At 35.5% G+C, this 15,193-nt stretch overlaps 1 protein-coding gene across 1 annotated transcript in view; it reads left to right on the top strand.

Moving 5' to 3' along the window:
• Window positions 1-5,970: 5,970 nt before the first annotated feature.
• LOC145292371 (prolyl 4-hydroxylase subunit alpha-3-like) overlaps window positions 5,971-15,193 on the top strand; it is a 37,997-nt gene continuing 28,774 nt past the window's right edge. The window contains exons 1-2 of the mRNA XM_080138701.1: window positions 5,971-6,199; window positions 8,881-9,212. Coding sequence (XP_079994827.1) covers window positions 6,070-6,199; window positions 8,881-9,212 — 462 coding nt within the window. The 5' untranslated portion in view covers window positions 5,971-6,069. The remainder of the gene's footprint in view (window positions 6,200-8,880; window positions 9,213-15,193) is intronic.

Raw genomic sequence — 15,193 nt, 5'->3', positions numbered from 1 at the left:
TTTGCATCTCGCTTTTGTTTTTTGTTTTTTGTTTTTTTTACAGCAAAGCAAATCAAGGGGGCTACTATCAGGGATATGGGCATCAGGGGTAATGTGTAGGGAGTTGGGCAGCAAGATGTCGGTTCACGTTGCACTTGAACTTCTGCATGTCAGTACAGTTGGGGAAGCAGGGACCCGACAGGGAATTCCAAAGTTTAGCTATCCCGGAGAAGAAACTACTGGAGTAGAAGGCTCTCTTACATCTAGGGATCTCTACTGTGAATGGGGTGGGATTTATCTGCTTGTCTGGTTTGTCTGGGGTATTTACGTCGAGGTTTATCATTATTTATCGCTTGTTCTGTTTCACCACAGGTCCTCGCAGACAGAAAGATTTCCATGTTCGACAAGATGTACCTGGAAAAGATCGGCGGTTACATCGGCCGAATTGTTGTGAAAATAAAACTCAAGATGAGAACAGTTGTCAGCATAATCCAAAAAATTTATAAAAATGCTATTTCAAACTTTAATAATGGCAGATTGATGAAAATTCTATTTAAAACTAAAAGCGAGAAAATGCTATTAGCAACTTGATAAATGTTCTACTTTAAACAGAAAGCCAGGTCGATTGGCGGACCGACGGACGGAGTCGGTTATAAAGGTACTTGGACGCATTTAATGAATAATACTTTTGAACCTGTTGAGATGGGGTAACTTGAGGATCAAACTGACAAAAAAAAAAAATTATTTACCAAGAAGCTGACAACTGACAATGATCTGTTAACACTTTAGACAGACAAGAAAAAGGAAGCAACAAAGATTTCTCTAGAATTAGAATTTCAGTTGAAACAAGAAAAAAAAACATGTCTTTAAAACATGGTCGAAATTATCCTTTCCTTTCCCTTTTCTCTTTTATATTTTTAAGAAACATTTCCAAACACGAAAGTGTGAATACCAAAATAATAATAACAAAAATAAAACAAACGGCGTTGTATATTTCTGTTTGATTCCATAAAAACACCGTGATCATTGTCACTCTGCTGAGGCGTCATTCTCTTATCTTCTTTTTTTTTTTTAATTATTTGTGTTGTTCATTTGATACTGGATATTTTGAAAGACGGTTTAATGTGAAAGTGCGCCGTACCCAATGCCGCGTTTACGTGAGGGTTCCTACACTAATATTTGTACAGCCTCTCTCGTGATCAAACACGGCATGTGATAGACAGTTTGTTTGTTATCTGTCAAGAGAGAGGACATCCGTAATCAGCGTAAAGAAAAATAGACAAATAAATAAAAGAGGGGAAAATGACTACAAAAAAGCAACATCGTTCACTATCACGAAGAGAAAAAAAAAACTGAAAATACAAAATGGCCGTGTGCGTGTGTAAATTACCTCCCTTGATAATAGGCGGGTTATGTGAACTCCGACTTGAGCTACGTCATGTTGATCTGTTAGCTCAAAGCCCGATGACCAATTAAGTTGATCCTTTGTTTGATTCGTTAATGACAAGAGGTGATCCAGTTTTTTGATTTTCTTTCTGCTCGAGATTCAAATAGACAATGTCTCTTGACAATCGCTGCGATTTTTATAGGACGATATTTTTCTAACTGTTTATACAGACAACGTTTACGTCTTTTTGTATTTATGTTACAACTTCAAACGGAAGATATTCACACGTCCATTTTAAATTTGTGTATCTGTTTTTAACAGCATATCAACCTGTTAAAGCAATTTAATACTAAAATCCAATTAATTGAACGAAAATTATTATTATTTGTACTCAATAGGAGTTCTCGCACAAACTATCACCAGCGGTCATTCACGTACAATAACCAGTGGTGTTTCCGGAGTCTGGGTGACAACAAGTCTTCACAGATTTCCAATACCCGCCATCTATCTCAATAACCAGTGTAGGTGTTTTCACGTTATCTCAAGAGTCCACTATTATTGATTTTCGCTGGCATCGGCCATTAAGCTTCGAGTAATAAATAACCTCATCAAAGCCGCAGTTCTCTTCTCTCTCTTCCAGTGGAGGTCTAATCAATAATGGTAACACAACAAAGATTTTCAACCCTTTAGTGACTTTTTGGACTTCCTGTACTTCTGTTCATTACAACCGTTGTTTCCAATTTTCTCGTGTTGATGACCATCATCAAATTGACAATCTTTTTAACCCTTATTATCCCCTTGGCCGTGATGAGCAGAGAATCATCAGTAAAAAAAAAGGACAGCACTAAAAATGTTACGAACATGCATGAAAGTTGAAGTCTACATGAATTTTAAAAACTCATTTTTTGCACTTATATATTTTATTATCATGATCAAGCAACATACTATTCTGTTATATAGAATTAAGAGATCTATAAAATGTCTTTTTTACAAAAAAAAAATCACTATTTATCAAAGTCTGGGGGTCATGCAAGGATAAGGTTTAATGAGTGTACTTGTAATTGTTGCAATATTTTTTTAGGTATAATGAGGGTGGTTATTTAATTGCCGCCCACATCGGCAATATTTGGCACAAGGGCTGGAAAGTGGGAACCCTGCAGGCTCCCCTAAAGGAGGGGCACTCCTGCAATTTTAAAAATTGCCTGAGTAACCCCGTCGGCATTCCCCGGTCGGGGCGCCTCAGGCAGCAAGCAATAAACTTGTCCCACCGGAAAGCCCGGTGGCAAGGCCTGAGAGGGTGGACCTCCTAGGTATTACCCAGGCGATGTACCTCCAATAGGTGCTGGGCCGGTTCCCGGCCCCTCACATGTTGAGCTGAGTGTCAAGTGACGAATCTTTGACTTGTACTACCCTGTCTCCATGCAGCCGAAGCCGCTAGGAGACACATCCCATCATCCCTGAAGAGGTATAATGAGGGTATGATCCCGCACAGTTAGAAGCATCTGTTTATAGATGATGCTGCTAGGAACTGACGAATCAAATTAATCCACGTTATGCTACCAATCAATCAGAAATCAGGGTTGCTTCATAAAAAGTAAACATTTTCTGTAGCAACTTTGCATGTGTTTTCTTTGTGTTAACACGGGAAGAATCTTTTGCTCTGTGGATTCCAACTCGAGAACTGTTTACTGAGAACCAGTCATCTGCATGACTTGTGTAGAACAACGAACCATCGGAAACTGTTCTGAAACTAAACATGGCTTACAACTCTAGAATAGGCATTGGGACAATAGCGTAATAATCGTTAGAAATTTGGTATAATTTGATTATTTAATGGGAAGGTTAAACAAGAAGTTGTTTACGTTGGCTTTGAAAACAACCATATTGTAATCATCTGGAAAGCAGACCAGCGGAATAGAGTTTCACAGGGGGGGGGGGCATTTCTAGGACAGAACCTTTATTCATGAAATCCACGTTTATGTTTAGGCAACGATAGAGAGTGTGGGGGGTAATTATTTTTTGTTTCTTCTTTTAAAATATAATGACCAATTTTATTTTCGAGTAACAATATATATATATATATATATATATATATATATATATATATATATATATGTATATATATATATATATATATATATAATATGAGTAGAGCTACGTAGCATTATAAAACTATAATTATGGCAAGTAAGCTACAAATAAGTGTTTAAATTTCATCCCAGAAGGAATTCGTCTTCTAAATACTGGGATTTATATTCTACATTCACATTTATAATCATGTATTGTCCACCACAGCAACAACCAAAGTCGTTTTTTTTTTATCTATAAACATCAACCAATAAATTTTCCACTTTTTTCGAAGGTTTGAGTGCGATTCATTTTAAAGTAGGTAAAACAAAACTAACTTCATTTTTACGTACTTACTAAGTAGTGCAAGCTTGTGATAACACTTTTTACGCAGCAATATATGCAGCTAATCTTAGTAATCATATCAGAGCAATTGATACAATGATAATATATATATATATATATATATATATATATATATATATATATATATATATTGTGTATATTTAGGCAGCATATTCTCCTTTAAGCATATGTTGTTAAACAGCACAGCATTTTCTTGTTTGACAATTTTCCGTTTTATTTTTTCCAGTTTTCGAATAATCCTTCTTGTGTTATATGTAAAATGGTGTAAAAGTGTTCCGTAGTCTGTCTGTTTTAAAATTACGTCGAATGATAAGGTCGTGTTTTAAAATTACATCGTACTATAAGATCGTTTTTGGCTTCTGTGGGCTATTTATATACAAATTTATTGGACAGACTACGGAACACTTTTACACCATTTTACATATAACACAAGAAGGATTATTCGAAAACTGGAAAAAATAAAACGGAAAATTGTCAAACAAGAAAATGCTGTGCTGTTTAACAACATATATATATATATATATATATATATATATATATATATATAGTTATATATATAGTTATATATATAATTAGTTTTTTTTTGAAAAAGAAATCCATCAGAGTGCTCAATTATAAGGAAAATCCGAAAATAAGAGCGTATTTATATTTTGTTTACAGAAAGTATTTAGATGAGACAAGTCATTGGTACCGTCGGTTTCAAACTTGATAATTAGGAACGTTTTAGATACCCATATCAAGCTCTTTTCAGCCAATACTCATCCATTTTATAACCGAAAGTGGAAATATATATACATCACGAGTTTACGTTTAACTCTCGTTTGGAGAATGAGTATTGGCTGAAGAGAGCTTGATATGGGTATCTAAAACGGTCCTAATTATCGGGTTTGAAACCGACGGTACCAATGACTTGTCTTAGCTAAAATCTTTCTGTAAACAATATATATATATATATCCGATTTCGAATCTCGCTAGATTCAGCCACTTTGATGAGTTGTAGACGACGAAACACGTGCCAGTGGATAATTATATTTTTAAAACAATATATATGCCGGTCCTCATGTGGGGGTACCAAATTTGTTAAAGGGAAAATTATTCCCAACTAGCATTTAGGTAAAAATGCACTTTCGTAAATATTTGAATTCATTCAAAACGTATCGCAAAAAAATGAAAAATAAAAATAAAATAACATCTATCTATCTATATATATATATATATATATATATATATATATATATATATATATATGTGTGTGTGTGTGTGTGTGTGTATGTATGTGTGTGTGTGTGTGTGTGTGTGTGTGTGTGTGTGTGTGTGTGTGTATAGTCTTGGAAATTGAAAACAATGTCCTTCGTTGGAAGATTATTTTGTCACTAATAGTTTTACTTACATGAATAAACAATAATACCAATGTTCTTAAAGAGAACGTCAGTTGTTTATCAAGAAACGCTGTTTCTGAGACTTAAAAACAAAGCCGTTCATTAAACCATGGCTCCCCAGCAGTGTTTATCAAACATCACCTCCTTCAAAACACACAAAAAGCACATTTTTGGTACTACATCTAGTTTTTTTTCCTTCAGATAAATTAGGATAACCAATTCATGTTATTTAAAAAGTATTTCTTACCTGTATCATCCGTCCTTGTCTCCAAAAATTATTGTGCCTGTTATTTACAAACTACTGTTTTTATTTTATTTTGTTTGTTTGGTTGAATCAAGTCTACTAGTTATCCCCACTTCTTTGTTATTACTTTTATATATTTACATTCTTATTTATTCGTATCATCTCTATAATTATTAGTTATTAAATATATATATATATATATATATATATATATATATATATGAGAAATATATAAAAATATGTATAAAAAATTAAAAATAATATATATATATATATATAATTGCATTGAGAATCCATCAACTTCTTTTATACGCATGATTGCTGGTGTAATTTGTAAGACAAGCTGGCGATTTACAATAATTAAGATTTGAAGTTTTGTTATGCGCATAAAACGCATATGTTATCTTCTGACAAAGTTTGTCCTGCATTGTTATATGCTTTTTATTTCTTCGTTTTATTGAATGGCTTCATTCGGCCAAAATATTTTGCGTTAAAAAGTAAAACTTTGAAAACTCATAGAAGCCAACTACAAAAACAAAACAAAACAAGAAAATGTGAAAAATAATAACTTATTTATATATTTTTTTCATATTTTGAAAAGATTTTTGAGTGAGACGCAAGCTGATGCGTTTCACAACAACGCTGCCATGGAGAATGCTGTCAATAGTTTCCACATCATTTACCGTTTTGTGGTGAAATGGCATCACATCAAAGAAATCGTCTATCGTCGGATGAATGCAGAACCAAGTTCCAACGAAGCGTCAAAGGTCAGCCAAGGTCAGTACGTGCATTTTTATTTCTCTCAATTGTTTAGATTTGCGAAGATATAAATCACAAAGATAATTATCATAAAGATATCAAACATAAAGATATTAATCACAAAGATATTAATCACAGAGATATTAATCATAAAGATTTTTATCACAAAGATATAAATCATAAAGATATCAATCACAAATATATAATTCACAAAGATTTTAATTATAAAGACATTAATCATAAAAATATTAATCATAAAGATATTAATAACAAAGATATCAATCATAAAGATATTAAACATAAAGATATCAATCACAAAGATTTTAATCATAAAAATATTAAACATAAAGATTTTAATACATAAAGATATTAATCACAAAGATATCAATCATAAAGATATCAATCACAAAGATATTAATCATAACGATATTAATCATAAAGATATTAATTACAAAAGATATTAATTGCAAAAGATATTAATCATAAAGCTATTAAGCATAAAGATATTAATCATAAAGATATGAATCACAAATATATAATTCACAAGGATTTTAATCATAAAAATATGATATAACGATATTAATCACAATATCTAATAAAATATGATATAACGATATTAATCACGAAGATATCAATCATAAAGATATTAAACATAAAGATATTAATCATAAAAATATTAAACATCAATCACAAAGATATTAATCACAAAGATATTAATCATAAAGATATTGATCATAAGATATTAATCATAAGGATATTAATCATAAAGATATTAATCATAAAGATGTTAATTGCAAAGATATTAATCATAAAGCTATTAAACATAAATATAATAATCATACAGATTTTAATCACAAAGATATGTATCATAAAGTTATTGCAGAGATATTAATCACAAAGATATTAATCACAAAGATATTGATCATAAAGATATTAATCACAAAGATATCAATCGCAAAAGATATTTATCATAAAGATATTAAACATAATGATATTGATCATAAATATCTTAATCACAAATATCTTAATCCCAAAGACAAGTCAGACGTGAGATACGTACTATTTTCTGACAACATAAGATGGAACCAATGTTTTATGTTAGACTTGCTTCTCCATATTGTATGACTTATTTCCAAAATTATGCAACAGAAATTTAAAAAAAAAACTATTTATCTAATCAAGGTGGTTACTATTTCGTTGTTTGTAAATTGAAGGATTGAGATGAGGAACATATCTTTTAATTACTTTGTAACTCCTCATTTTTTTTTTACAAACAACGTAATTTTGCGTGGGGATTACTGTTATTAAAAAGCGTCCGAACCATCTATCAAACTTCGAAAAATCGGAGGTTGAAATTTCGTCAAAATTTCGATTTTGACCGAACTTGTTAGCTAAAAACTAAAATCATCTACGATAAACAGAACGGAATTAATCGCCAAAAGTGTGACTTAAACCTTTTCCTTGAACTAGATATTCCAAAATTTACTCAAATTAAACCATATGCTTTGACTAAGTTTGGTAACAATTAGTCATGCGATGTGAATACTAGGTTACACACAAAAAATGACAAGTTCAACTGAAAACGTAACACCGTTGCGGGAGTAATGACAATACTCCTCGAAAATGTGGTAATTGTTTCAGTCACCGTTTAGTACCAATAATTGCAGGTTCACTCTGAGCCGAAGAGGTAGTACCTCTCAGATATCATAAATTGGTTCAACAAAAATTATCGTTCAAAAACTATTTAGTTGCAAAATATACGTTTACAAAATAAATTGTCCTACAAATAAATCGTATGCAAAGTAAATATACGGTTTAAATATAAACTGATCAAACGATGGTTGATGTTGTGGCCTTGCATGTCGGTAATAATCAAGATAAACACAGTGCCATGAATAGCAAATAGTGTATAAAACTAAAATATGTTACAGAAGTATACAACATTATTCTGGAATCTGCCACGAATCGCTGTCATAACGTTTCGATATAACTAGATGTATTGTACGGAATGATCGCGTTGACACACCGGTTCCCGTTCAATTACCGAGGTTAAGCAATTTTGAGTCTGGTCATTACTAAAATGGTTGACCATGATATACCAAATGCTGTATCTGCTCTTCGTCTAACTCGCCATTGTTTCCAGTCGCCCTGAACTTCTCTTTAACACTGGAATCAGGCTGTGCTCGACTCAGGTGAAGTGTGTTCTGGGATTGCGCACCCCTTGCTTCATAATTACAGTAATACTTACAATGCTGTCCATTGGTTTTTTAAAACTGAACGCATATTTATTGTCCTTGAGTGTAACATGGCGCAGACACACTTATGCACATGTATGCAAAATGACGTCATCGGTAAAGAAAGAAAGACTTTTAAAAAAGAATTTTACATTTGCGATACGTAGAACTCGGAACGAGATAACGTTCGAGATCACGTGAGAGGCGTGAATAAGATTCGAGATCACGTGAGGCAAGACGATTACGTGGGTGACGTCATGACATTTAAAATGAGGAAATAAATGTCGTTATTATAAAGAAAAAGCGAGTTGAAGTTCTTTTCTATTCTTGTTCACTTTGCGACTGATGCATACAATGTGTTGATTCCCGGACAATGTTATATGGGTAAGTCCATTATTCCTGATATGGATACATCAGCTTACGTCATAAAAGTTGACAGGCTGTAAAACTTTGGTTTCTTTTCAGACTTCTTAAATATCATCAACATGCTGCAACAACGGGAATATCTGTGGCCAGATAATATGGATCTGCAGGGGGCGGCGCTTGGTCTTCTACGCATTGTGGAAATCTACAAAATCTCTCTCAACGCCCTGGCCAATGGAAAGTTCCTGGGTTCAAGCTGTGCCCCATTGACCATCGACCAGTTCATGACGATCGCCAGCCAGGCGCAGGATATGGACATGCAGTGGGAAGCTGTCAAGTGGTATAATTACACGATTCGTATGACACAAGGGTCTCGTACTGTGACAACGATGGTTTCTATGGCTTATGAGCAAATGGCCGACGCTCTATATAAGGTAAGCAATTGCGCCGCACGTATAGATAACATTATTGATTGTAGATCTACGCGTTTATTATACGCTTAATAAACATAATTCTTGTTCGCCGGTAGTTTAGTTATCTTTTGCGTAAGTAAATATTGAAATAAACAGAAGTATTCTATCGTTTTTTAAGCTAAAGTAGTAAGAACTGTGTCATTAGAGTAGGCATATCAGTATGTATGTATATATATATATATATATATATATATATATATATATATATATATATATATATATATATATTATTTATTCGAGGGTAAACAGTTACATATGGTCGCTACAAACAGCTATTAACGACCCACTTTAATCATTTCAATTTTATATTATCTATAAATCCAGCTGAATAACTTTTTGAACAAGTTTCCAAAAAGGTTGAAATGCGATTTCTCCATTTTTTATCATTCTTTTTTAGAGAGCTCGCAACTTTAGAGTTTTTTTGTTTTTTGTTTTTTTTTTGAAGAGCTCAGTCTTTTCTTTTTTTTTCTATGGCATCGAATGATTCAGGGTCGCCTGACGAAGTCTCATTAACTGAAACAAATGGCTATTTGTAGCAACCATATGTAACTGTTTACACTCGAATAAATAATAAAAAAAATATTTTCCTCTTGTTATCGAGCACTATCTAACAACCACGGTGTATTCATTAGTCCCTACTTTTGAACATCTCAAACCTGAATTTATATATATGTATATGTATATATATATATATATATATATATATATATATATATAATACTTGTTTATTGTTATATAAAGATGCTCACATCCCGCTGCTACAAATAGCCACTTGTTTCAATCAAACAACAGATATCATCAGGCAGCGACTTGACTATTCAAAAGTTCAATGAATAACCTATAAGTTTATTCATTGAACTTTTGAATAGTCAAGTCGCTGCCTGATGATATCTGTTGTTTGATTGAAACAAGTGGCTATTTGTAGCAGCGGGATGTGAGCATGTTTATATAACAATAAACAAGTATTATCAGCTCTTTTTATTGAGCACTATCTAACAACCTCGTTGAATTCATTAGTCCATTACTTTTAAATATAAAAAAAAACCCGAGTATATATATATATATATATATATATAATTTGATGAGAGAATTCCCAAATATATATATATATATATATATATATATATATATATATATATATAAAACTACTTCATTTACTCACATAAAATTAATATACGAAAGTATAAATTCATGCGTAAACTTTAAGTATTTATTTCAAAAGTGCTCAATACGTAGGTAGAGCTAGTTAGTAAGTTATAAAATATATATGGCGATTAAGCTACACCGAATTTTCCGCGTTTCATCCATTTTTAAGACTCTTCAGGCTTATGCGCATATATATATATATATATATATATATATATATATATATATATATATATATATATATATATATAATTTTATAGAATTCCCAAATTTAGCAGTTCGAGGAAATAAACGATTAGATTAGAAGGTTCTCCGGAGACTAGCGACCTCAATAGTAAAACGCTGGGATTTTTCTACCTAGAGTTCGTCAGAGCACATTCCCTTAAAGTGCTTCCATCTAGCCAGCCAGCCGGCGCGGCCGTAGCCGAGATTGAACTCACTAGACGGTTTTGTAGTGTAATTCAAATGTTGTCGCTAGCTGAATACTTGATGCTTCGCCTGGGCAACATGCTCTGCAACATACAAATATCCTTGATTACAGTAAAGGAACTGGCCCTGACGGCATTCCAATCATTGTGCTGAAAAAGCTTCAACAAGAACTTGCCCCCATTCTTACAAAACTCTTTAACGTTGCCTTAAGGAGAAGTGCTTTACAACACTCTGGAAAACCTCATCAGTATGCCCTGCATTTAAGAATTCAGGTGATAAGTCATCTCCCTCTCAGTACAGACCAATAAGTCTCCTGTGTGTCATGAGTAAGCTGCTGGAATCCATATTAAATAAAGTAGTCAACCACCTCAGCAGAAATAACCTTCTTAGTGACATGCAATATGGTTTCCGTTCTGCCAGATCTACAGCAGATGTGCTAACTGTTATATCTCATAGGATTAACGAATCTCTTGACAAAGGCTTCCTCTCTTGGGCAATTGCTCTTGACAAAAGTGTCCTGAATTGTTAACTAAGCACCAGACTTACTACTTAGATATAGATAAGTCACTTGTCCCCATCCTCCCCCCCCCCACTTTTTTTTTTTTTTTTTTAATGGAGAGTAGATAATACAGTGGATGTGTTATCGGCAGCTCCAGTAACTCTCGCTTCTCCTATTTTGTCATTCAGTCCTCACTCAATGAGTGATTTTTTTCTGACAAAGGGTGAAGAAAAAGCTGCTTAAAGGTCGGTAGTACTTGCTGACCAGTAGTCTGAGATGTCGGAAATTTTTCTGTCTCTGTCTGTCCTTGTGGCCATGTCACTAGTAAGGGTGCTGGAGGTAAACGTTTGTCTGGGCTGACGTTATCCGCCTGATAGTCAGGGACCCGAACCTTGGATTAACCACTAAGGAGGCTGTCCTATCAGCAGGCGCAAAGTACTGGGACTGCTGTATTGCCATTTGGTGAGTGGATCTGGACCATGCAGTAGTCTCTGGTGGGGCCTCTCGATGCCATACTAGTGGGTAATTGTTACGGCTTTACCTTTTCGTGTGCTAAAAAAAAAAAAAATTTCCTGTCTTTTTCTCTCTTACTTTCCCTCTCTGTACTGCTCTAACCAAGTATGCCGACCTATTCCACAAATCCCCAAACCTCAACATGAAATATATCCAGAATAAAAACTCGATTAAACCTAGAACCCCATCTTTCAACGTAGACCCCTACTACCAGGTCTCCTTCTCCAACATCAGGGGTCTACGTTCCAACCTTCCAGAGGTTTAAACCCAATTACAGGAGACGAAACCGGACATATTATTTCTAAGTGAAACTGGAATAGGACCGACCACTACCCTAGACGAGTTCATAATTAACGGATACTCAAATTTAACAGCTAAATCTGACCCCCAAGATCGCCATGGGCATGGAATATGTGCCTACATTAAGGATGGCTTCCCGTGTGGCAGGAATATCTCTAGAGAAGATCCTAATTTACCCTATATGTGCTTCAGGGTTGCACTTGCTAATACCACTGCATTTATATTTGCCCTCTATAGGCCCCACAACAGCGGAGTTACTATCTTTAAGAGCATATCTGAGAAAATTGACCACATACTGTCTTCACATCCCTCGGCTAACATCCACATATGTGGTGATTTCAACGTCCATAACGTGGAATGGCTGACCCATTCAAATAAGACAGATGACGAGGGAAGGTTTTGTCATGATTTTGCCATTGCTTATGACCTCACTCAGATTGTTCGCGAACCCACCCGTGTGCCTGATACACCCGGTCAATATGCAAGCCTCTTAGACCTTTTTCTCTCAACTTCCCCTGAGCTATGTTCATGTTCTGTTCATTCTCCTCTAGGATCCTCCAACCACTCCGTCATATCAGTTAAGATAAAAACGAAATGTAAGAAGCCCCCAGACGTACCCCTCCACCGTACTGTATACCGATACTCTATGGCTGACTGGGATAGCTTCCGTACATTCATATGTGATTTACCTCTGCACTCCATGTTTTAAAAGGATGTGTCCTCTATAGTATCAGATCTGACCGAATCGTTAATTGTAGGCATAGACCAATTCATACCATCTAAAAAACTGTAATGAACTGAGACTAAAGCTGCTTTCAGGACTACCAGCAACCAATGTAAAAGAGTAATCAAAAATGCAAGAGAGCTATATGCCCAGTCTGTTAAATCCAAGGTAGCTGATCAGCGGCTTGGATCCCACCAGTTTTGGCAAATAACAAATAAAATCCTGAACAGAAGTGTGCGTTCTATACCAACCATTATCAATGGACCAGAGGTCATCTCGTCAGCGTCAGACAAGGCCAAACTATTTGCAAAGAACTTTGCAGCTAATTCTACTCTATGCGACGAAGGCCATCAACTCCCCATATTTCCTCCTATAACACAGAACAAGCTAGGTAACATACAAATATCCGTGCAGGAGGTCGCCAAACTAATAAAGAACCTAGATTCCAGTAAAGCAACTGGCCCTGATGGCATCCCAATTATAGTGTTAAAAAAGCTTCAACCAGAACTTGCTCCCATACTGCTTTAAGGAGAAGTGCTTTCCGACTCCCTGGAAGACCTCTTCAGTTTGCCCTATATTTAAGAATTCAGGTGATAAGTCATCTCCCTCTCAATACAGACCTATAAGTCTCCTCTGTGTTATGAGTAAGTTGCTGGAATCCATATTAAATAGAGAAATAGTCAACCACCTCAGCAGGAATAACCTTCTCAGTGACGCTCAATATGGTTTCTGCTCTGCAAGATCTACCGCAGATGTGCTGACGGTTATATCCCACAGGATAAGTGAATCTCTTGACAAAGGCTTCCTTTCTAGGGCAATTGCTCTTGACATATCAAAGGCCTTTGACAAGGTATGGCATAAGGGTCTACTTCACAAGATTTCCAGCTACGGTATAACTGGAAATGTTTTCTCAATCATTAAATCATTTCTCTCCGATAGGCTCATAAGAGTAGTGGTCGATGGACAAAAATCGGAGGCCTGCAATATAAATGCTGGAGTCCCCCAGGGGTCAATCCTGGGCCCAACTCTCTTCCTGATCTACATCAATGACCTCCCTAAACACATACTTAAATCATTCGTTGACATCTATGCTGATGACACAACCATCTACGGCAACACATCAAAGGCTGTAAATGACAAAGTTCTCTCTGATTCTCTATCCTCTGATCTCGAGCGCGTGGTTCAGTGGGGGAAGATGTGGCTGGTTACCTTTAATGCATCCAAAACCAAACTCCTATCCTTACATCATCAACGCTCTGATCCCCAGCTGGCATCAATTGTGATGGATGGCTCTCGTCTGGGTGAGGCTCTGTGTTTTGACAAACTTCTGGGTTTGACCTTTACTCCTGATCTGAAATGGAACACGTACATCAAGTCTGTTGCCAAAGTCGCTGGAAAGATGGTAGGATCCTTCTACCGCTCGAGAAGATATCTCACTACTGATGCAATTCTCTATCTATATAAAAGCCAAGTACGTCCAAGGATGGAATACTGTTGCCATATCTGGGCAGGAGCTGCTAAAAACAGCCTATCCTGCCTTGACAGAGTACAAAATAGACTTCGTGGCTCAGTGGGGGATGCCCTTTTCTCTACCCTGCAACATCTCTCCCACAGAAGAGACATTGCGAGCCTGTCCTTGTTTTATCGTTATTTCCATGGCAGATGCTCGTCTGAACTCCAATCTCTGGTCCCCCCTCGCCAATCTTTCACGAAAAACACCCGTCTAGCTGAATCCCCTGTGAAAAATTTCCCCCACTCTTTATCTGTGCCTAAATCAAAACGCGGATTCCATGAACAAAGCTTCTTTCCTAGAACTGCACGTCTGTGGAACTCTGTTCTGTCTGCCTGCTTCCCTCCGGACTACAACTTGGATGTCTTCAAGTCCAATGTTAACAAAGTCCTAATGAACCGCCCCCTTAAGTAAACACTTCAGCAAATCTCCTCACTAAATTAATGTACTTGCAATAACCCTTATCCCTGAGTGGCTTCCGGGCCTTGATAAGTGGTGATCACTGTGTAAAAAAAAAAAAAAAAATATATCAAAGGTCTTCGTTAAGGTATGGCATAAGGGCCTACTTCACAAGATTTCCAGCTACGGTATAACTGGAAATGTTTTTTCGATTATTAAATCATTTCTCTCCGATAGGCTCATAAGAGTAGTGGTTGATGGTCAGAAATCAGAGGCCCTCAATATTAATGCTGGAGTCCCTCAGGGGTCAATCCAAGGCCCAACTCTCTTCCTGGTGTATATCAATGACCTCCCAAAACACATACTTAAATCATTCGTTGACATCTATGCTGATGACACGACCATCTATGGCAACACATCAA

This window comes from Euprymna scolopes, chromosome 13 (genome assembly GCF_053919585.1).
Source record: "Euprymna scolopes isolate OS-2025 chromosome 13, ASM5391958v1, whole genome shotgun sequence".
Classification (NCBI taxonomy): Eukaryota; Metazoa; Mollusca; class Cephalopoda; order Sepiida; family Sepiolidae; genus Euprymna; species Euprymna scolopes.
Note: the sequence above shows the minus strand (reverse complement) of the source record. Positions and strands in the feature narration are given on the sequence as shown.